Source organism: Maylandia zebra, linkage group LG19 (assembly GCF_041146795.1).
Source record: "Maylandia zebra isolate NMK-2024a linkage group LG19, Mzebra_GT3a, whole genome shotgun sequence".
Lineage (NCBI taxonomy): Eukaryota > Metazoa > Chordata > Actinopteri > Cichliformes > Cichlidae > Maylandia > Maylandia zebra.
The window spans coordinates 7,851,423-7,875,903 of record NC_135185.1 but is presented as its reverse complement, the minus strand read 5'-3'; the positions used below and the strand labels follow the sequence as shown (position 1 = coordinate 7,875,903).

General features: G+C 41.0%; 1 protein-coding gene and 1 long non-coding RNA gene across 3 annotated transcripts in view; one reads left to right on the top strand and one right to left on the bottom strand.

Annotated features, from left to right (window-relative positions):
• Positions 1-694: 694 nt before the first annotated feature.
• Positions 695-24,481, top strand: part of gfra4a (GDNF family receptor alpha 4a) — a 152,660-nt gene continuing 128,873 nt past the window's right edge. For both annotated transcript variants that reach the window (XM_004554787.3, XM_076877586.1), the window contains exon 1: positions 695-1,621. In XM_004554787.3, coding sequence (XP_004554844.1) covers positions 1,564-1,621 — 58 coding nt within the window. In that variant the 5' untranslated portion in view covers positions 695-1,563. The remainder of the gene's footprint in view (positions 1,622-24,481) is intronic.
• On the bottom strand, positions 13,570-15,858 carry LOC143414056 (uncharacterized). The gene is made up of 3 exons (XR_013094621.1): positions 15,815-15,858; positions 14,358-14,575; positions 13,570-14,256 (listed from the first exon to the last, which is right to left on the bottom strand). It is a non-coding gene; the product is annotated as an uncharacterized LOC143414056 (long non-coding RNA).

The following is a 24,481-nucleotide window of genomic DNA, read 5'->3' as shown; positions in this document are numbered from 1 at the left end:
CTCCCTGTAGCCTCCGTATAAGCAAATCCTAAGAGGAGCAAACTGCCCACTCTCTTTGAGGGGGAAAAGTAGAACAGTGAAAAACAGAATGGGGTTGTGTTTCTATTTTTATTTATATATTTATTCATTGGGCATGATCCTTCCCACGAGTATCAGTCTTTTTTTTTTTGCATACTGCACAGACACATTTTTTGGATTAAAGTGTCCCTGAGATGCTGTAAAATGCCGCAAAATAAGCTTGAAGAGGCAAAACAACTCCCCGAAGAGAACCCCAAAAATGTGTTTGTCATCTAGAGTGTGGGCTTCGACGCTCGGGGATGGAGGGAGGGGGGAGGGGGCAAGCTATCAGCTATCAGTATGTACTGTAGAGTGCGAATATTCTCCAGAACTTGTGGAGTGTAACTTTTGTCTGGTCTAATTCGGTGATTTTGGGTGTGTGACAAATTTCCTTCAGATTAAAAAAAAACTAGGCTGTGTCTTAAAAATAATAATAGTGCATGTCTGAAGCGCCAATCAGACCCACTGTCCTCAAAACCCAGATCAAAATAGATTTTCTTTGTTCTGTTGTTTTTAAAAAAAGAAAGAAAAAAGGACCAGCATGAGCACATTAGACAGCAGGTAGCCTCAAACAGCTCACGCTGGCTGCAAGATGGTCTTTTCATTTTACCATTAGGAGACAGACACCGTGAGTCAGCCTGGCTCTGTTTTCACCGCTGCTCCTTCTGCCTCCGTGGGGGCCCTTAAAAAGATTTTCTCTGCTGCCTCACTGATTCTCGTTTAAGTTGATTGTGGTAGTTACTCTTTTTTTCTTTTTCTTGGAGGTGTGCGTGTGTGTGTGTATGTGCGTGTGGGGGTATAACCTACTTTCAGAAAAGTGTGGTTATGGTCTACCCACCGATGCAGGCTATGCACCATTTTACGCGGGGTTGTTGTTTCCATTTTATGGCAGTAACGAAATAGCCTATCGATTTAAGTTGTCCTATTTCAACTTTGGTCAAGATTGGATTTTTTAAACGAGCTGGGTTGGGCATCTCCGGCCGGCCCGCCTGGGAGCTGAGGATCACAGCGGGGACTGACTCTCGGGTCGGAGTGCGCAAAGCAGCGCGCCAGTGATTCAGCCGCAGTTTCCAGACGGCGCGCAGGTGGAGGCGACGAGGAGAGGAAGCAGCCGCTCAGGACGTGCTGATGAACCGCACGGGGATGTTCAATACGCACACGATTTGTTCCACGTAAAGACCGAACTGCTTCTTTTTTCTTCTTCTTCTCCCTCCGCGGTGTGATTTTGGTAGCGGTGTCTTGGTCTGGCTCAGCTGTAACCCATTTCCCCTCCAAGACAAAAGTTTGCCTGCTAAAAAAAAAAAGGAGAAAAAAAAAGGAAAATGATGTTCTGGTCCGCTAATGTTTTTTCACGCAGTGTTGTGGATTCCGGCGTCAGCGTAAGTGGACAGTCATCACTTGAGAAATAGCTGCGATTTTTTTTCCGCTCTTAATTTCAGTGCCAGTTTCAACAAAAACAGCGGGCTTTTATTCTCCGCACATCATCTCTCGCCCAGGATTGAATTAATGTCGCACTCCATAATGGACTTCCTCGGACTGTACTTTTTACAGCTGGCTCTCATCGGTAAGTTGATCAACACTTGAACAATTGATTGTGGTCGAAACCAATGCGCCGTCCTGTGACTGCCCAATGCAGCTCGCATTCGGCTTGATTTTATTTTATTATTCTGTTGTTACTAGCTTTTGTTAAGTCTTTCTTAGTGCGAATGATCTTTAAAGGTCCATATTCGCTTGCTCAAAGTTGCATCATGAGATCATTCTTTTGTTTTTTTAACCTTTGCAGAATAAGCCGGTTTGTTAATGAGATACACGGATGCACGACAGGGTCAGAAAATGAGGAGAGATTGTGATTTTCTTTTAAAGACCACACAGAAAGCCCGCAAGTAACATCCTATGTGTGACTGGGGAGTGATGAAACAGCGGGACTCTGACAGGCTGCTCACATTTTCTCCACTCGAGAGATGCTCGCTTGTGTTTTTTCGCAGTCTTATTTTGTTCTTTTTTCTTTTTCCCACCCCGCGGGCAGAAGTCCCCTTTGTACATCCCATGTATTTAAACCGTTTCCCAGCACCGGCAGATGGATGTGATGATAGATTACCAAAGAAAAGATAAAGATGCCACCAAGCTGCCGCTGCTGCTGTTATCCAGCTTCGCTGCGAAAATGCCAATGCAGACAAGTGTATGTCAAACTGTTGGCGTGCGCGCCCGCATGTGCCACTTCTCACGGTTCGGTGAGCGTGCGTGTTGGAGGAAGGGGCATGGTGGTGGGGGGTTACGCGCTTGTGCACCTGCCTTTGCAGGTGAATTGTGTTGTCAGTGCGTGAATAGGGAGGAAAAAACAACGTGGTGGTGGTTTGCGTGCGTGCATGCGTGCGTGGTGGCAGGAGAGGAGTGTGTGTGAGCGCGCACACGCTTGAAACGAGCCAGTCAAACAGGGTGTGCGTGATCACATCAAACGCTGAAATCATGAGCAATGACCACCAGCACTGCAGACGCACACGCGCACACACGCACGCACACATGTACACTCAGCTTTTTTCCATTCCTCCACACTTACTTGGGCCAGGTGGTGCAAGTCAGTTTCAGTGCCAGCTTTGTTTTGTGTTTGCCAAACACAAGAGTAGATACCCTGAGTTTTTTTTTTTTATTGCATTCTATTGTGAAAAAAATATTATATGGAGGGAAAAAAAACTTCCTGCAGAACGAATGCTGGCTGGAAACAGGATGTACAGACGGAGGGATTTGTGTTTGTTAGATTTATAGCCTCAGTGTTGACAGCTCTCCATCCCGCAGTTCATTTCCTTTTTGCTGCAGATGTGATTTCAGCCACACTCCTGGTGCACTGACAGCAGCCTTATACGCTGGGAGTGAACTGGAAACTCGGGTCTTAGACAAGAGCTTCCACCACCATGAATCCTTAACAAACACTTTCAGCGGTGCTAATACCCCCCGCCCCCCTTGCTGTCTTCCTTCACTTTTCCCATCATATGTAAAACCTGTGTCACCACACTGCTGTCAGTCAAGATATGAGCAGGGTGGGTAACTGGAAGCAATATGTGCTCGGTGGAATAGTCACTCCTCGTCTTTTCTCTGCAGATATTCTCACCTTGTCAAAAAGATGTGTCAAAACGGCCGAGTCACTTAGCCAGGGCCTCATGATCCCGTCCATCAGCCACACAGGGAGAGACGGAGGGGGGATGAAAGGCAGGAAAAGCAGTTTATTCTTAGAAAAGGGGAGGGAAGGTGGCTGGTTTGAATCCTCAGGCGTAGACTGGCTTAACTGAACTTAAGAAAACCAGCAGGCTTTATGAGGATTTTTTCTTTTTTTCAGTTTAAGAGGACACATCGGCTATGTGGGATTGCATGCAGCTTTTTTCCTGGGGCTCCCTTACATATAAAAGCATGCTTCTCTACAACTTGCTGGGCCAAACCTGAGCTTTAAAAGCTGCCTGTGGTGTCCAGGGCTGTACTAATATCCTTCCAATCTAATGAATGTTTCTCTCTTACGAAGCGTGCTGTGTGAAGTGGATGTATGCAAGATTAGTGTGCTGTGTTTTTGCATTTTGTTAACTTTGCAGGGCTAAACTCGTGGCATAAAAACGACGGGGGGAGAAACAAGCATCTATTTACTTCGGCTTTAAATTAGCATATTTACCGCTCAGTCTTGTGATGCTTCACTGATTATCTGCCCGCACAGCTCTGAACATTTTGCAATCATTACTGCAATTAGTTGACCAGGTTTATCTGCATATTATTCTTCTCTAAGTGGTGTGGAGCAAATGAGCATGCCCTGCCTTGCCATTTCTGACATGGGAGAGGGTTTGTAGTGCTTAGCATTCTGTGTGGTCTAATCTTTTATACATGGTAGTGCTTAGCTGGCAAATAATAATGATGGTAAACTCGAGTGGCTATGTTTTTGCCTAACATGTGTTTGTAGCGACTGATTCTCGCAGCGGTGGAGGAAACTATAGATAAGATGTGTCAAGGTGAGGGGGCTGGCTGGGAGGACAGTGTCACATCCTGTAATGAGAACCAGCAGATTAAGAGGAAGGGCATCCATCCACTGGCACTTTGTTTTATCAGCCTGCTTTGTCTAATGGCTGATTAAGTTTAATCTTTTTTAGTACAGTAGCTGTCATAGTGTTAGTCAGCTCCACAAAAAGAATAAGATAAGAATCTGCATACATAAAAAACTATTTCTGAAAGTAATGCAAAGCCACAAGATATTATTGATTTGCTAAATGTTGGTAATTTGTGGGAATTAATAATTTTCCTCATCACAACAGGAATATCTGCTATTAAAAAATATTGAAAGTTGCCTGAAACTCATCAATAAGAATGATGAGCAGCATGAGAATGTTTGACCTTCTACAACAAAAGCATGTTGAAAATAGTTCAGCGGGTGTAGGTTAGTCGGTGGTTGTGCTAGTAGATTACCCGTTAAAGCAGAAAGACACTGGAACTGTATCGCTAATATATGCTTTTTAATATTTATTAATTACAAGTAATGTTATTTTTGCAGTCTTGACATTGCATGTGACAGATTTTCATACTCTAACACAGGCCTAGTCAACACTGTCCATATAAAGTGCAGAAACATAAATGAAACATCAACTTAAGCTTTGTATGCCGTGACAGTTTTATTTAGTTTTAACAGCAAGGACTTGGCCATTGTCCAATGTGGATATCACTTTGGTTTGTCCCCTTCTCCCTCCCTCTACCTGCTGAAACAGCACCCTCTCTGGGGACCTGCTGATTGCTGTGCATATGTAACAGTGTTTGTCAAACAGTGTCCTTATAATTCATCAGTCTAATTAAAAAGCAAATCAGTGTCCCAATAATAATCGTCAAGTGTTGATGGTAAACAACAGAGCAAAGTATAGATCTCACTGCCTTGTCCCTGATTAAGTTTACTCATTTATCTCATTCCAGCACATTAGTAACTGGTGGTCCTGATTTTTGATAGATGAGATCAGGCAGTAGACTCTGTGTGGACTTTGACATAGTGAGGAGGAGGAAGAGGGCCTGGAGAGGTGGAGGTATGCTCTGGAGAGAAGAGGGAAGAAAGTGAGGAGAAGCAAGACAGAATATATATGTGTTAATGGGAGGGAGACAGGTGGAAAGGTGAAAATGCAAGAAGGAGATATAGTGAAGGTGAAGCCATCCAAAGCAATGGATGGTGCTCAAGAGTGGTGAAGAAGAGAGTGCAGGCAGGGTGGAGCGAGTGTAGACAAGTGTCAGGGGTGATTTGTCTCACAAGGATAGCGGCGAGAGTAAAAGAGAAGCTTGACAAGGTGGTAGTGAGACCTGCTGACATGTATGGTTTGGAGACACTAACGCTGACAAAAAAAAGGAGCTTTTCATTAGAAATGACCAGAATGAAGAAGATTAGAAATGAGTACATCAGCTTAGGATGAGCAGTTTGGAGACAAAGGTGGAGAAACAAGTCTGAGATGGTTTGGTCATGATCCACTGTGGTGACCCCCAAAACGGATCATCTGAAAGAAGAAAAAAATGGTCATGATTTTTTGATCTTGCGGCCACACACTACTAATTTCGTGGTGGCAATCTTGTGATCACTCAGTAACATTTGATTTCCAGACATAGGTGGCCTGGGGACTCTAACAGAATGTTCAGAGTTTGATTCTGAAATTGTAGCATGGAATTAGATCTGTCATAATCACACAGTCTCACAATAAACACAGCAACCGATAATATTTAACTGTGTTTACGCCATCAGCCATTCTGTACTGTAGCTAATCACGGTTGTTGATCGTGTCAGTGCAGCCTTTCAAATCACTGATTGGAACAAAACACACATTTTGATTTTATATTTTAAGTGTTCTAGATCAAAGTTTCCCGAAAGTAATTACAGCGCTGAGGCTACTGAAAGTAAGCCTGCTGATTTCCATTTCTTGCTAGGTAATTATTTACCGATTAACTTTCCAGTCCAGTTGAACAGATTTTTTAAAGTAGTGCTTCCTTACCTCAGATTAGTATTCACGCCATGGGGACGTAAGGAGGAGCACTGCAAGATACAATACGTTTTTCAGAATCAGAATCAGAATCAGAATACTTTATTGATCCCTGGGGGAAATTATTTTTTGTTACAGTGCTCCATTTTAAACCAACATTAAGACAAGACAGACAATACGCTAACTAAGAATAGTACAATATATACATATATATACATACATACATACATAAGTCACTTATAAATAAATAGTTGGAAAGAAACATGTGTAGCTGTAGCAGCAAACAGTGTGTTAAGTGGATGCGTTGTACAGGGAGATGGCCACAGGCAGGAATGATTTCCTGTGTCGTTCAGTGGTGCTTTTGGGTAATCTCAGTCTCTCACTGAACGAGCTGTCATGCTGTTATGCTGTCTTGCCTTTTTTATAATTGATTTATTTTTTGCTAACCGCAATCAGTCTAAAAAATGTTGCCTTAAAAAGACTTTGAAGTTACAGGCACATATAAGAACTCGCAGTTATGAAAAGTTACCCTTTTAGATTAAATAATAGAGCTGGAAATGAGCACAACAGGTCCGGCGTCGCTACATGTGAGAGTACGTTTTGTGTAAAGAAACGGGTTCCTCTGCTTTTTCTGATCTGTGTGATTACTGAATGTAAGGGGGAGGTGGAAACTTTAAGTATCAAAGCTGTCAAAGGTAGTAATTGACCTTGAACCTCTTATGTATGTTGGCCTTTTATTAGGAGATCTGAATAGAAGTAAACAACTTGAGAGTTGTCATTATAGTATTCCCACTGTCAGTTATATCATTATATCGAGGGCTACACCAGTCTCTGGACATCACACCCTACATTCAGTGACTGCCTTTGTTTCAGTATTAAATAAATTCTATAAAAGGAAAGCTGAAAAGAAGCCATGCTGTAGGAGGACAGAATTCTAGCCCAGATTATTAAGACCCTACAGCTGCTGTTCAAGCCTTTGCCTGATTGGTCTCCCAGAAGCAATGAAAGGGAACAACATGTGTGCTCAAAAAAGTAAATCAGCCACATACTTAGTACTGTGCCCGTGCCGACTGAAGTTGCACACAAAATTGGAAAAACTGTTATTGTTGTGTTTGTGCCTCTCTGATGAATGCATGCCCGTTATTCTTTCTACTTTTAGTGGTGGTTTGGTCTCCACAGTACCTTCCCTCATCCCAGGCAAGCAGGGATACATGGGTGCATTAACATTTATTAGACCAAATGCTTGTCAAACATGCTAGTTGCGAAACGTGAGCCCTGCAGCCAAACGGTCTTTTATGGCACAGCGTTGGTGGCTGTTTGCGTTGCTCTCCACCTTTCCAGACAAATTATGGGAATTGAACCTACTAGGAGGCAAAAATGCTCCAATAACCATTTTGTGGCCCACTGATACTGTTTTTTCTTTTCTTTTTCTTTTGCAGAGTCTGATTTTTTTATTCTAAAAACTGTGCCTGACAGCACATATAAACAAAAAATCAACTTACCTTCAATGCAACAATTTTCTTTTCTTGGTTTCCTTGAAATTTCTCGCAAACTGCAGTAAGTTACTGGATCTTCACTCACTTAAACAACTGAAAATAAAGTGCTCCTTCACTTGAAAGAGGTATAAAGAACTAAATGAAAATGAGTTACTGTACAGCCATCTTTACCTGACATGTCTGACCTTAACAAACAAAAGCAAGTGCAACAGATTTTTCTTTAACTGTTCTGACCTGTGATCCTTACTGCTCATACCGAGGCTCATACTGGCACTGCTGGCTTGCGGCTGGTTCTTAGCTCCAGATGGTGCTAGCTTTGGCACACTTTGTCTTTGTTAGTTTCTTTAAATTTTCCACATTCGGCTAGGTGAGGGTGATTTTTTGCATACATGAAATGGACCATCTCAACATATGGGAAGCTGACTGGATGGTCTGGGCCGAGGATACTGAACATCATCCTGGTCCCTGGCTGGTCGATCGTTGCAGCTCTAATTGGAGGCTCTGGGGCTGTGCTTGCCCGCTGTCCATCGATGCTTAGATTGAATGCTGTGTGGCTGAAAATGTAGCATGAATAGGAAAGTAAGAAGTGTGAAAAACAACAAAAATCAGTTCAACAATCAATCTCAAATTTCAGATCTGCTAAAAAGATGTTTTATGTATATGGTCTTTTACATGATGGGGCTAAGCTAAGACCAGCACAGACTGTTGGTTATTCCACATGTAGATGGGGCCTGCAAAGCTCTGTGCAGCACCTCTGCACAGCAGCCAGTTTCTTAAACAGTTAACGAAAAGTTTTGTTTAAATGAAAAAACAACAAAAAAGTAAAGAGATGAAATACATTTGAAAAGTTTGTGGGAAAAAGCTGCAGTGCGTCGACATTTTATTTTTTTATCTCCGTTACTAAAAACCCACGTTGCCGTTTAATTCACAGTTATGTAATGTTGTTAATTATCACACCTGTAATGAAGAGTAAATATAAAGAGTTTAGCTGTGGGAAACATAATCACAGCTTTTAGAAAGTTTCACAGGACAAATATTCAAGTGTAGAGGGACAGTGGAAGAGATTCCACAGAAGATAAGCTGAACATTTCACTCCACGCAAATAGCTTCCTAATTATTAACCCACGCACAGTCTTGGCCAAATTAACCCACGCTCAGTCTCACACGCAGACACACTGAACGTCCTCCAGTGTATACAAACCAAACTCCTACTGTTGCTGTCAGCAGTTTTTCAAACTAATCACTTTGCTTTGGGTGGGAATGAATAATTTGCTCCCTTCATGTTTAGTAACCTTGCATTGTAACTGCTAATATCGCAGTCATTTCCCCGCGTGCATTTATTCGGACAAATCTGAAGCCCGCCCCTGAAACATGTATAATTCATACCCACCCTCCTCTCTCTCCAGGTCTCTGTAGCTGGCGCGGCGTTGCATAGTTTCCTGATTTCCCTTACTTGTAGATACTTCGCTGTGCCTTCAAGTTCCACTGACAGAGAGAAGCGAGAGAATATTGTTGGAGAAATTACAGAAGCAAACACAGCAGAGAGAGGAGGATGTGAATGTGAATAAGCCATGTGACAGCCAGAGAAGGGATTTATTTTTCTGTGAGGATGGAGCTGTCGTTGGGCATCTAACATAGAGGAGATACGTAGTCTCTGTAGAGAGTCTCACCCTAACTGACTTTCTCTTTGGATTCCCGGCACATCGGCTCAGTTCTAAGCCTCAAATTTACTCAGCTGGCCCTTCAAAATCTATTTATACACTTGCGATTGTTTTTCATGCAGAGCACCTGTTGCTCCGCATCCCTAAAGTGGAGATTTAGAGATGGCTTTCCCAAATCTGCACGCTCAATCTTCCCATTTGCAGATACGATTTTTGACGCTCACTCTGTCTTGTGTGATTTATTGGTTTCATTTGTCTAGTTGCTGTGATAATGCTTTGGAGTCACATGGGGGGAAGTGCTTTAGGGACTCTCATTATGACTCAGTGATAGTGACACACTTGGATACTTGGTAGGTGTGTTTCATCGATGGTTGACGGTTATCGCCAGCTGTCTTGATGATTTTCTCACTGCTCTCTGCTATCTCTGACAGAAAAAGTATGATTTTAAGAGTATGTGGATGCAGTTAGAGGCAGTTGGAGGTACTGGAGATAAACATTCCCTGAAATAGAATGAATCAAACTCTTGGTAGAGACCAAAATGACTTCTAGTATTAAAATCCTGTCATTTCCATTTGCTTTTGTCGAGGGATGATTATACCACATAGAAAATTACCCTGCCCTTGTGAGCTAAAAGGATATGGCATTTACTTCCACTGTATTCTGTAAGTTTGTAATGAAAAGGCTGCAGGATGGTCCAAGCAGATTGTAAGAAAGCCTAAAAGGCTGCAATTAATCAGAAGGAAAAGGGTTTTTTTCCCTTAGTTTGAGGGGGTGGCGTTGAGTTGGCAAGGCAGAGAGAATGAGAGGTGGTAATGAAACAAGCTAGCAAGACTCCAAGGCCCTTCATCAAATGCTCACAGTACTTAAAGCCTGTAAGTGTGTCTGTCAGTGCTTATTTAAGTATAAGGAACTTTAAGTGTCTTATTGCAGCTGGTGCAAACCATTATTCGATCCCATACAATAAAGGCTCTTATCACTCCACAATTTTATTGAGAGAGGTGACAGCCGTTTCAAACATTCTCACATATTCTCATTTCACACAGACAGGGCCAGCAAGAATATATCTGATTATCATGAGGCCTCAGCTTCCATTCCCATGATCCCACACATTAATCACACATGCTGTGCCAGTGCCTGTCTGAGAGACTGAGCATACATATTTATTTTTGTCACTTTTCCAGTGTGAACACAGCACAGACTATAAACACTAAAGAGAATATGGTTGTCGCATGGAAAAGGAGCAGGCTACCTTTCTTCTACCTGACAAAAATGGAAATTGGACAATTTAACATGTTTTTTTTTTCTTTGTTTGTTTTTTTGGTCAGTGGGAAAACTGCTTTCAAGGTGGTGCACTGATCCAACCTGATCCAAAAGTTATCTGCCAACACTGAGTACTGATCCAATAGACTTTCATCCCAACTATGAGGAAGAAACTGGGACTCAAACACCAAACTAAAAAAAAAGATTTTAAAAAACTAAAAGTGTTTTAAGTTTTAGAGCTGATATCTCCAAACTGCTGTCGTTTCGCTGTGACACATCGTCCTCCATGCTACTGAACCGAACTGAACTAAATGAATCGTCCCTACATCGAGCTGTTGTGCAACCAATATCCAGTCCAGCGTCTTAAGCCAGGATCTGACTAATAGAGATGTTAAGAGATGGGAATCACCACAATATGATAATATCGCAATACTTCACTCACGATATGATATTATTGTGATTTTAAACATTTTGTGATATGATGAACATTGCCATAACACATGTTGTGATTTATTGCCTTTTTAAAATGTTTTTCAAACTTTTTTCAGTATCTGTTTAAGACAAACTTATCTCATTTCAGTTATATTTTTATTTATTTAACTGCAAAATTAGATTGTCAAGCATCTGCTGTCACCAAAACTGTTTTCTATAAAACAGTCTGCTATCAGTCTGCAGCTGAATGAGGTCAAGTTGACAATTACACGCAATCTGTTTCTGATAATACAGCAATTACCTGTGAAAACTGTAACTTTGTTAGTGAAAATCACATATCTATTGTTGTCTACATACACTGTAAAAAAAAACGTGCTGTTTTTACAGGAAAACCCTGGCAGCTGGGGTTACCAGGGACTTCCTGTAAAAACGCTTTACAGATGCAACTTGTAAATTGATTTACAGTGAATGAATCTCAGATTAAAACTGTTAAATCTACAGGAAAAAGAAGTTAATTTCACACATAGATGTAAAAGATACAGGAAATAGTGTATTTATATATCACAAGTAATAAATGCTTTTTGTGGATCCATAAACTGCAAAATTAACAGGGAAATATCGTACAAAGAACTAATTTAAAATGGTAGAACTACAGTGAAACTGTGCATATTAAATGGAGCTGCTCTGTAAATTATACATAAAATCTATGCTGAATATTATATGTTTTAATGTAAAATTTTAACCATAACCCAGCAAATTTCTTACTGCTACGCCTACACCCAAACATGCAAAAATACATCTTGAGAAAACACAAGAGAGGAAAATATCACTTTTGGGAAATTTATTTTGCAGCCACATTAGCAAAATGACAGCAAATGGATCCATTTTTCCAACTAACACAATATGCAAGGCACACAGCAACTACACAATTCAATCAAAATATAGGCTATAAAAGCTGTGGAACATTCCTGCAAAGCAAGAACCATGTTCATGAAACAAGCATTTGTTAGACCCTCCACCAGAAAAAGTTAAATAACCTGTTAAGACTTTAAAACAAAAAACACATATTGTGCCAAAAATGATCATAATCACCGTGCAACGCAACACGCACCCTGCTGTCACCACAACCATGGCCCTGGTCAGAAAACATCAGCAAAACCACGTGGTGAAACAAACCTACACATGTGGTCTAGAAACACTGCAGTAGCAGCATGTTGTTTTTTTCTTTTCTTATGTAAATAAAGAACATTCCTACAAAGAAAGAACATCTTCATGAATTGGCTTCATGCATTCGACCAGTAAAAGGTTCCAGTACACATTGTGGAACAAAATTAACAAAGTAAAACTAACAGTCCACAGAGAGTCAAGATTTAGGCTTAGCGCCACTCGTGGTCGGCGAGATCCTGAATCAGGGTGAGGACTCGAGGGTTCACACTGAGACGACGCTTTGAGTTTTTGTTCTCTACTTTGGTTCCTTTTTCTGGGTTTATGGAGAAGAAACACCTGTAGAATAACAATCATATAAAAGTTTATTAAGCATTTTTATAATTGATCAGTTAAAATACACGTACAAAGTAAGTAAAAATTAAGTATATACATATATATACACAGTCATGGCCATGACCACGTTCAAGACAAAGTATAACCAAAATGCTGTGGGGAAGTGAACAATGCATGGTCAAAAGTATTGGCACCCTTCACGAGTGTCTTCTGCAGTGATATGTCACACTTTAGCATTGTTAAAATCCAAAGCAAAGGTTATAGGTAGTCAGACGTCAGTTGACGCTTGGTCTAGCCCTGAGTCTCGGCCAGGCTTGGACCCGGATTCAGACTGTTAATGTATTTAAAAAAAACAAACAAACAAAAAACAACAACAACAAAAAACAGAAAAAAAACAACTGAAACCGGCTCCAAAGCCGACCGAGACTCAGAGCCAGACCTGGACTCGAACCACATCAAAGCCAGACTCCAGATCCCAGAGTCTCAGTTATAAGAAATAACAAAGCCATATTTGTTCACCTCTGAAGAAACTCTAAAGTGGAAGCCAGCTCAGATGGATAATGGATGTTGAAATTGTAGTAGCTCCCGAACATGAGGCACAGTGCAGAAATGAAGGAGGATATGTTTGTGCTGACGAGGTTCCGATCAACACTCAGCATGTATCTTCTTGAGGAATAGCAGGACTGTCCTGTGAACAAATTATTTAACAGGTTATATCAATAAACACGGCAGTCACATGACATTCTATAAAAAGTGCACTTAAAAAAAAAAAAAGAGAGAGCTATGAAACAGACTTACCACACACGATAATAGTGGGTGTCAGAGGCACTTGCTCCAGTTGTACCTCATCTGCCAGACATGTATCTTCAACACAGAGAAGCATGGACTCCTCATTCTCTTCAAAGTAGCTGAGCAGAAGCAGGACCATCTCTTTCACATCATCTGAGCAGCCACTCTGCGGTCCCCGCATCCTCTGAAGCCTTGCATAAGTCTGAAGGAACACCTTGCTTTTGCTCACAGCAACTGTGGTCAAGTAGTCCAGTAGCCTTTTCCCCTTCAAATCCAAATTACGTGTGAATGTCTCTTTGAGGTCAATCCCAGTAAGTTCCTTGAAGTGGACAGACATGCCAAGTTCATCAAACCAAAACGGCCACTCCTCCCTAAGGCATTTGATACTTTGCCCCTGATTGACATGCAGACGTTGTGTGTAGTAAGTGGACTTCATTAGACTTTTTACCTCTTCTGGATTGGTGTCAGCTTGCTGGAACATCACCTTGAGTTTTTCCATCTTTTGCTGTTGGCTCTCTGGAGTTTCTTCAAGAGGCAGAAATTCTACATTCCATTTAATGCACCCGTATGTATCCTGCATGGCTGCTCTTTCTTCTAAAGGGATCTCGTCTGTGTGGTCTGAGTCAGTCTGATGTTTTCTTTTTCTTATTTTGGGTGTTGAAGTGCGCCTTACATTTTCAATTCTGTTCTGCAACTGTTTGACAAGTGAAAGGTAGCCTGCGCCAACAATCTCACCCTCTATTAAATCTTGCAGAGAATTGGGATATTTTGCCACCATTTTTCTTGCAACGTCAATTGAATGTTTTCTACCTACATGAGGGCATTTTTCCATCATCTCAGTCACAACAATCCGGACCATTTGCCTCCTCAGTTTTGGGCGAGGCCTTTTCCCCCTCTCAAGAAAATGCATCACTTCTGCAGGAAGTTTACTCCATGGAATTTCAAAGTTGTCATCCCATTGTGTGTCACATCCTGGGCTGCTGGAAGAGGTCGACGATAGACTTTGGGGTGAAAGTGAGAGCAATGACAGCGACTGGGTTGATGAGGCTTCCACAGATGATAGCGAGCTGTTCTCTGGAGTTTGGTCTTTAAATTACAAAACAAATACAATTATGATTCACACTGTATGTCTGTTCATGACCATCTCTGCTTTTGAGTTTGAATAGTTGTTTGTTGTTTTTACTTACATTTCTGTTTCCAAGCAGAAAGAAGCTTTCTTGCTTGTACAGGTCTTAATGCTGTCATCAAATCTGCCTCCGTTACGAAGCGTAGATCATCACTTGTCTCAACTCCAATGGACTGCAAGTGCTCCTCCAGGATGTTTTTGTTCACAGCTTGAAGTTCTGGTAGGACTTCCGTGATGGCGACATCTAGGAAGGTTCGCTCTGAGTCACTCATACTTGCACTGAAGAAGAAATGCCACATCCAAACAAAATAGAAAATCACATACAGTTCATACACTTGATGGAGCAGGGTGTGGATTACGTGACACTTATATTAATGTTAAACTATTTACAGTGAGAAGTGAGCTATTAGTTGGACATTATTTTGCCACAATACTATGCTTTAGTGGAATGACTCTGTATTCTTGAAGAATGTATGATACCAAAGGATAGAAATCAGGCAGGTCATTAATGTTGATACACTGTAACCCAAGACTGTCCTTTGTCACAGAATACAGATGGTATTCTGAGAGGAAGATGCCTTTGTGGATATCCATTAGAACATACACAGATGTGTCATTTTGAATCAAGATGAGTAGAAGTTCACCAAACTCCATACACTCGTCATTTCTGTACACAAGAAACTGTCCCTTTTTATATGCAGTGCCCTTGTACTGAATGTCTGTGGTAACTGTGGTATTGCTTTCTGAAAAAGCTAACTCCCTGACCGCATGCTGAATAGTGTCACTGTAGAGGTTGGGATAAAACGCACAGCTCTCCTTGACTTGCAGCAGTTCACGGCATTCTTGCCCTGCTAAAAGATAAGCCTGATACATCTGATGACGTGTTGACAAAGTTTGACAAATATTTTTGAAGCTTTTCAAGTGTCTGGCACATCTTTTGAAGTAACTGTGTTTACATTCAAACCTAAGCGTCCATAACCTCATCAATGGACCAAATTTCAACAACAGTGCTGAATAATGGCGCAAATAGTGGTGCTTGGGTTTTAGTTTAATTCCAGGAAACAACATCTCTCTCATCTCCAAATATTCTTGGATCAAAATGTCAGCGAATGCTATCTGGGACAAGGAAATGCTCTGAGCACAAATAAGATCCACAATGTCTTTCAACTGGAGAGCTAACTGCCATACTTCATCCTCATGGTTTTGTACTTTGTCACCAATCAAAACTGGCAGCAATCTCAAAAGGTTCCAGTTTTGAACGGCTTGCCCTGATAATTTGGATCCGTCAGGTTTGACAGTACATGGCTTTGTAAGTGCTTCGGATCCTTTATATTTAAACTGTTTAATGCATCTGTTTAAAAGGGAGTATGTGAACCATTTTTTATTTTTTATAATGTTCTTCAGGTACAGTGCTAGATCATATGACACAACTCCTTCAAAGAGGTCATGACCTAGACAAGGTGGGAGACCAGGCTGGGATACGTGAAAAGACTGAAGGGTATTGAAGATGGAGTTTACCTTTATTCCTCTGACGTCTTGGATAGTTTCAGACTGGAGATCAGCAACAATTGGTGTCAAACTCAACTAATCAAAGATGTTTTAAAAAAAAACCTCTTTCACCCAGCAGCAACAAATTTGAACTTTGCTGAAACTTGACCTGAAATTTGATCTTAAACGTAATCATCAATCCACGACTAAGCAAGAAAAAGAAATACATGCGAGACACAAACAAGTATCCAAAGAAAATCAATCTTTATTAATCTTTTCCTACTACAGCTCACATTTAACTCAGGCTGTGTTAAAGAAGTAGCTCTTCCACTTGTCATCTTACGTTTCCCTGTGAACCCCCGGCAAATGAGAGCAGGCTGCTTCATCCAGAGCAGCAGGCGAATCGTGATGATATCCTGCACCGGGATCTGAGGAGCTAATTGGTTTCTAATCAGGGCTTCAGTTTCTGTGGTGGCATTCTGCTCAGTCTGTCGAGATAGAAATAGAGGAAAAGTGTGAAATCGAGATTCAGGAATCAGGTTCAGTGCCAGGCTGTCAACTGACTAGACCATGGAGAGGTGGAAGAGGATGGGGATGTGTAGCAATGGGCCAAATCGCTGCAGGCTATCTAACAAGGCAGTCTCAGATGTGTGCCAAATAGCATTTATGAGGGCTAATGAAAGAGCTTGCAACTCAACACTCTTACAAGGTTTCCACTCTGTTGTCTGTAGCAGGCCACCCAGCTGATTTACACTCATCACATGTGCACATGGAAAAAAAAGAGTGATGGGGGGAAATTAAATCAGAAAAATGTTCAATATTTGTTAAAGAGGGAAAAAACTCAAAATAGGACAATCTGTATTTTTCTGCAATCTTTTTCTACAGCTTGCAAAAACACTGCAATATGCAGGGATGACCCTGTGAATAGTCAAGAAAATCCTATTAGGGATATGGAACAATTTAAGTATACTAGTAAGTGAAGAAGGAGTTGGTATTTCAGGCGAAGCATAGTTTCATGTAGAATTGATTTCTATAGGTTCGTCATCTCTCTAAATTAGCACTGTAGTTTGACCTGAAGTTGGGGTGTTTGAGTGATTAGTACAAATGAGTGCAATAAATACTAAAATAGTATTTGATAAAGTTTGCGTGCATTAGATAATGAGGAGAAGCTACAGTATTTGCAGCACAAAAGGTTTTTCAAGCTGACCTGTAAACATTCACTTAGAAAATGTACAATTCTGTTGCCTACACATATGTGGATGTGACTGTTGCAGGAAATGAACCGTGTCTCATTTTTAATCCTTTCTTTTAGAGACTTGAACGTAAACTACTTGCATGTGTGTGTAATGAATGTAAACCTGATAGTGCTGTCTGAAACTAGACATGGCAGGTTGTGCATAGACAGATTTAACAACAGCGTTTACAAGTTTATAAGCAGGGATGCACATAAGTGGTCCGTAGGTGCGCATGCGCTGTCAAAATAAAAGACGCGCACCAGATAAGAAGTTGCAATGCGCGTTTGCGTACATAAGATTTTCTGGAGGAGGACAGACATTTGTTTTGAACTCTTAGAAATTTCAAAGAAGAAAGCTCCTTTAAGCAATTACTTTGGTGTTCCTCCACCTCCAAAGAAATGTCAGAAGGAGCCCAAACCGCAAAAGAAGAGCGTATTCTCGGAAAAGTGGTTGCAGGAGGTGAGCTGGCATTTGTTTGAAGCCAGCTCACAACGGGCATAATCCTGTATGCAATTTTTTAAGTGATTCATATACTTGGATGCGTATTTAGCTGCATCATCTGTAATGACACAAATAAACCTAATGGTCAATAACGGCAATTAACGTCACTGGAAATAAGTCATTGCACATTTGTCATTTTTGGTACTTAATTGGCACTTTGGAGATGGTGGAGTTTGCTTAGATTACATTGTGTCAGCAAGCAAATAAGTGACTTAGAAAGGAGCAAATTAGATCAGGGTTAGGGTTTTGACAATAGTCATAAAGGTACTTTGCTTAGAGTCTGCAAGCAAAGTTAGTGCAGCTAGCATTACAGTGTTGATTTTGAACCATGGAAGGTCTGTATTTCCAGTAAGGATGCATATATCTACCATTAGTGTGCTTCTGCAGCTGTTTATCATGCTTGAGTATATATCTGAATGATGGCTGACAAAGGATTGCCTGAGCATGCTGATAAAAACCTATCCTTTTTTATATAATATAAACTGGAGAGTCAAAATGAATATCAGATTCCTTGAAATAATATTTATTTTAATTTGATTCAGTGTAATTTCTTTAGCTAGTTGTTTTAACACATATTTCAACAGCTCGATTTGGTCTTGCTTTCCCTTATATTGTCCTTGTGCCTAACTGTGTGCCTAATTCCTGCTTAATGTGCTTTTTAGCACACATGTATCTAAACTATATTCCATATTGGTGTTAAAATGCTAAAACGTTTAGCTAGCTGGTTGCCCATTGGCTGGTTATGGTGGTCTGGCATCAGTAAGGCTAATGGGCTTTTCATTAACCACAATCAGTTGCTCTCTGTCCCTTGGACACTCTCTCCTTTGCAGGGTAAATGTAAATCTGCATGACTGGGATTGGAAAGCATAAAGGTAAAGGTCATCTAAGTGGAGATATTTGGTAATGAATTGTGTTTGTAAATACAATAAAATAATCTCTCCTATCAAGAGAAACAAATACTGGTAACGCCTGTAAAACTCTGTTGGTTCTTCAACATAAGTGACCCCTTTCACAGGGCACAAATAGCTTCACAAACTTTGATAGCTGGGTGGTAAGATGGCAAGGCTAGCAATAAATAATGGAGTTAGGCAGAATGCATAAACAGGGCCACAACGTGTCAGCAATAAAGGAGTTGTGTTTATGGCAGTTTTATCACGTTAAACTGTTCTTTTTAAAATATTAATACGTTTATGTCCTGCAGGCCTTGAGATGGATTCCATGTGAAAATCATATGCAGCTTTTTGCCAGGCTCCATATAAGCTGAGAATAAGACGGGGCAACCCCGTCTTATCTCCGCTCAGTGGATCATCTCCCTTTAACTAAGCTGATAAATCCTGCCTTCAAGGTCTTTTTGTCCTAGCACATCTAAATACTTTTTTTTTTAGATTTATTTCAGAAGGGATTTTAGAGTATCTTGATTGACACTCTGCACACAATATAATAAGGAATTAGTAGCTTTCCTTCTTTTTCATGTGGTACATGTACCCATTTCACCAGCGGGATCGGAAACTTGATTTGCAGTGTCTCATAAACGGTCAAGGGAGTGGACATATTACATATCATGGGGATTGTGTCTTTCTTGAATTTGACTTTGTGATTAGCCATTCTGCTGCATTCTAGATGGTGCATAGGGATTAGATGAAACCCTGATCTTTTTGCCTTTTTGCCTTGAATATATTATATGTTGAAGATTAGTTGAACCAATATAACTAAGGTATGGAAGCTTAGTAGCACAAGAATGAATGTAAATAGGATTCTGTGGCGATGAAAGGTACAAAGTGGTCTAATTAAATCCCTCTCGATGTGAATTCAATTTCCCCAGCCCTCACGGCATCCTGTCAGTGACAAGAGAGCTGCTTCTCTTTGTCTTCCTCTGAGCAAATTGCAATTAGGTGGTGGGTGTATGTTGGCTTGCCAGTCAATCACAGTCAAAGCCCATGTTTTAAAGATGATGACAGTGGCAATATATACAGACTCTAATGCTTTTGGAGTCTCTTGTTTAGAACAATAGACAGTTAACAGAGATATTGATTTCTTTTTATATGCTTGTTGAGTAGGAGACTCGGTTCATTTAGAGACTGGCTATTTGCTGCTCTCCCTCATCGCTCTTAGGGTTCCTCCGAAATATCACTCACACAGCTGTTTTGTAGTGTCGCAGTTTCTTCAGGCAATTAACACTAGCGCCTACCGCTAAAGTGATTTTCACGACTTTCGAAACTGAAAATATTTTTTCCATGTTATCGTTATGGATGTCGGTGGTTTTACAGTCTGCCAACAAGGAGCTTTTGTTTTTAATTAATGTAATCTGACAAACTGTAAAAGCAATGAAAGCACCTAATAATGTGGGGGAGAGCAGTCAACACCTACACTCGACTTAATCTGACTGAGCCTTTGGAGCAGGAGTACGTGAAAGAAAGGGAGACCATAGTTCCACGCCACTGCTGCCTCAAACCACAGACACACACTTACAGATACACACACAGATTTTCTTCAAATCAAATTACTGATGCCCGTTACGATGGCCAGCGACGGCTCGGCCTCAACCATCATCTGCGTTTGCCTTCAGAGAGCCTCATTTATTTTGAGTAGACTTTTTTTTATGACACGCTCCCTCATGTGGAACACTGAATATAAAATATAAGACCCGTCTGCCTGGTGACTTTGGGCCATGACGAGATCAAACAATAGAGCGAAGGGAAAAGGATTGGAGAGACGGAGAGGTGAAAGGAGAAAAAAAAGAGTGAGGGAAAATATTGGAAATCTTTTCCAGATGACTGCTGGCTCGCCTTTGTCCCCTTGGTCACTACATGTCTTATCTTTAGTTCCTTTTAACTCAGCCCATCGGCCTTTCCGTGTGATCATGGATCCTTGCCCTGCATGGCTTTAGGCCTCGCTTCTGAGCTGCGTGAGGATCACTGAAGCTACTGAAGTGTGACCCAACCTTAGTGCCATTGATCTTAGGTCACTCGCCGTCACGCCAGTGACATTTCACAGATTCCAATTACTTGATAATCTGCTGCATCATTCATCCCTCAGATGAGTCAGGTATGAGATTTCTCCCCAGTGCTCAAGTAGCTACATGAAACCCAGCTTTTGGAGGATTCTTAACTCTTTGAACACCATCAAAGTACTGCTACTTTTTTTAGCCTTTTTCTGCTTTACCTAATAGTGCTGCTATCGTGAAGATGAAGGATTATGAGGAGATAGCCTCTGAGGTCAAAACCACTTGACTTACTCAGCTACTGCTTGATGATATCTAAGTAAGGTAATAGACACAGCCTTCCGAAAAGTGAAGCTTGGCCAGCAGCATAGCAGGTTGGTTATCATCAGCTCCTACAAGGCGGCAGATAAAGTAAAAGCCCCTCCTCCCCCGTCAGCTGCCATGACCTCACGTCTGATCAGCAACCCGAACAAACCCGAGGTTACGTGTTCACAGAACAGAACAAGATGCTGTCCAATCTTGATAACCACTAGATTGGATGAAAGCCATTGAGTCACAGAAGAATACTCTTCTGTGGACCCCAGCTATCACAGGGTTCACGAGGTTTTAGTTCCCATCAATATCGCTTAAGGACTTACACAGTGTACCAGTACTCCAGTGTTCTGGGAGCCAGGTAGTACTACGCTCCCTAGCTGAGGGTGCTAAAAGCCCAAAATGCATGAAAAGACCAAGAGGCTGGCCTAAGACGCGGAGCCAAGATTCTGCCAGGGCCAGAGCCATGATAGATGATGAGGTGTTACGAAGGTTTTATTGAGGCTGTAGCGCAGCTTGTCGTGACAACCAGTATGAATGAGATCCTTGGCATCTCTGGGCACTGTCACCCCTCCGGTCCCATTTTTATTATTACTTATTCACGTACAGCAATAATGTTGGTGTAATTTCTGCTGCTATCAATTTGCAACCTTGGCTCGTAAACAGTGAATTATGCAACAAAAAAAAGAGGGGATGTCAGCTAATCACCACTACTATGCTGAGGATATTTACAGCCTGCCTTTGCTCCCTGGAACTGTTTTACACCAGTGAAGGGAAGAAAACATATGGAAATATGTGAACACACATCTTGACTGTAGCAGTTCTCTGCTGGTCCTCTTGATTAGTTAAATGATAAATCCACCCTCCCCGCTACTCACAGTATGATGGTATTTGCATACAGTGATTAGAGTTTTTTTTATAATCACTGGTGTATTAACCATGCGGTCTTTTTCTAATTTAGCAGGGATTGCTTACAAGAATGTGTATATTGTATGGTAGACAATATGCCATTATGCCAAGGTGTGTTTGTCAATAACACGAATGCTTAATGGAGTGTCTGTTCACTAACCCCGTCCCAGCCTTCCACTGATGTATTATGTCAAGACAAACTTGTGAGCATGTTTGCCTTTTTACTGTTCAGCTTCTTGTCCTTTAGCTAGTTTTATTAATATAAAGTATACAGTGTGGTTTTGGAGTTTGAGTTTAATGCTTGTTGGGAAATACTGGCTAACTTTACACTGATGGAGTTAAGGCAGATATTAAAATAGCTCTAAGGACTGAAAGAAGTTTTATAAAGGTCTCTTTAATTTTCCTCACTTATCTGAAGTGTGCTCCAAAAAGGAATGGCTGTAGTTCAAAAGGCACAGTAGGGCTTCCATTAATCAAATGAGTTGCTTTTTCAGGTGGAATGCAGGTGTAAATTAGTACGGCTAATGCTGTACTACATAAAAGCTGTTCATCGGCATGGAGGTTATTCAAACATATCGCGATATGTATCGTGTATCGTGATCAGAAATCAGAGGCAGTAACGCATAACTAACGTATTTAGTGAAGTAATGGATTACTATTGCAAAAAAGCAATTAGATTACTGCTACTTTCCCATAAGCACGCTGCATTACTGCGTTACTAAACCGTCGGGATTTAGTAACGTGAGTGTCTCATGACAATGACGCAAGCACATGGACGCCCGTAGCAGCAACAGACGTGTGTATATCAAGATTATATCAAGATTAAAACTCATAAAACAATTTTTAAAAAGAGACTTTCCATTTGATTCAATTTTATATCTGTATTATGCATAAAAAATAAAATTGGGCTGAAAGGTCTATTGCTTTATTACGTATTCAGGTTGTGTATCATGTTATTAAGAAAGTAAATAAGTAACAAAGCAACTAATTACGTTCGAAAATAAGTAATATATATATATATGCTCCCTACTGAGCCTGGTGGGAGTCCTTACCTTACATACATATTATGCACCTTGAAGCAACTGCTGTTGGGATTTGGCGCTATATAAATAATGTTGAATTGAATTGAATTGAATTGAATTGCCTATGCTACGTTTGTGTTTATAATTCACTAATGCCGTGTCACTACTATATTGGACTACATTACTGCTGCTGCTGTTGGCACCTTGTGATAGTAGATTCAATATTTGAATCATGTCGTCTGTCATCAATGAAAATAGCTTTTTGGAGAAGAGAGATGGAACATGCCCCTTACTTGGTTTGCACTAATAAATGCTGCTGCCTGTGAGCCACAATCACCGATAAAACATTATTCGGAATTTTATTTTCCTTTTCATCGCATGTATCATTATTGCATACTTTTTTGGAATTGCCTTGATATAATTTTGAGGCTATATCGCCCACCCCTGTTGAAGTCCCCTCTTTATAATTTCAGTTCAGGGCATTGTGGTTAGTGTTCTGCTCACATTAACAACCCAGTTTGTTGCATGAAATGGTTTAGTGATTAAATAGTCCACATAAACTAAAAATTATGGTTTTCTGCTGGCCTGGAATCAAAGCAAGGCAGAGCCTTCCACTAGGGGAAACTAGTTTTTTAGGGAAAAGCTAATTTTGACAGGCAGCAGAAAACAGCTGCTTGACACTGTGTGTTTCAGACAGCAAATGGAAATGCTTTCATGGACTCAGTATCAGTTAAATGTTCTGCCAGTCAATGAAAGCATCCCCAGATATATTTAGATAGAATGATTTAGGCCTACTTTATTCACACATTGTTATGGTTCCTGCTTCCATCTATATTTGTGCTGCCGCAGAGACATAAGGAAGACATGCACGACTGTCCTCCTTGATCATGTCCGACATTTATGGTCAATCCTATGATCTGGCGCCATGTTCCTATGCACTCCTCGCTTTCTTTAACAGGACAGCTGAAATTTCCCTCTTTGCATATTAAATCCTCTGACCAGAGAAATGTCGCAATAATCCCCAACCGTGTTATTAGGGGCCATTGAGATCTGCTAGCATGTTCAGCTACGCTTGACTGGATGATTCCCATTTATACCTAACTTTCTTATCCTCCCTGCTGTCTGGGAAGACAAGAGCTGCCAGGTTCATCTGTTTGCCTGTCTCCTGACTTGTTAGAAGCCTCTGTCAGCCTTGTTACTGAGCCTACTGATCCATGGCCATAAACCTGTGCAAAGGTGGAGAGGTATTAGCGAACCAGGGCTTTACACAGCTGTTGGATGGGGTGGCTTTAAGCCCAGCATCTCTCTCAATTCATTACTGACACTGTTAGCAAAAGCTGAACTAGTGTCAACCTAAAATAGATAAACAAATGCGTATTTCCTCATGTCTGATTCTTCCTTTTGAGTTTTAAAACCTGTTTTGTGCGCTCTCTTGTATTGACAATGTTGGATTGTATCAGAATCATTTTGTGTAATGACCCCACAGTAATGGCCTATGCGTGCATTGCTCAATAAAAGCAATGAACTGGTACTGTTTCTCAGCCCTATAATCTCCAGCTGTCCTCTAGTACTGCTTTATTGCATCCACGTCTGCTGGCTTTAATATCCTGGTTTGTTAAATCAGTACATTTCACTGCTGGCTATGCTGATTTGTTTCCAGCGGTTGTTGTAATTACCCCTGGTGGAATCAGTTTTGTCGGTGATGTTTACCAGACAAAAACACTGGAAAAACAATTTACCCGAGGAGATGAAGATGTATTTGACCTCATGGGAAATC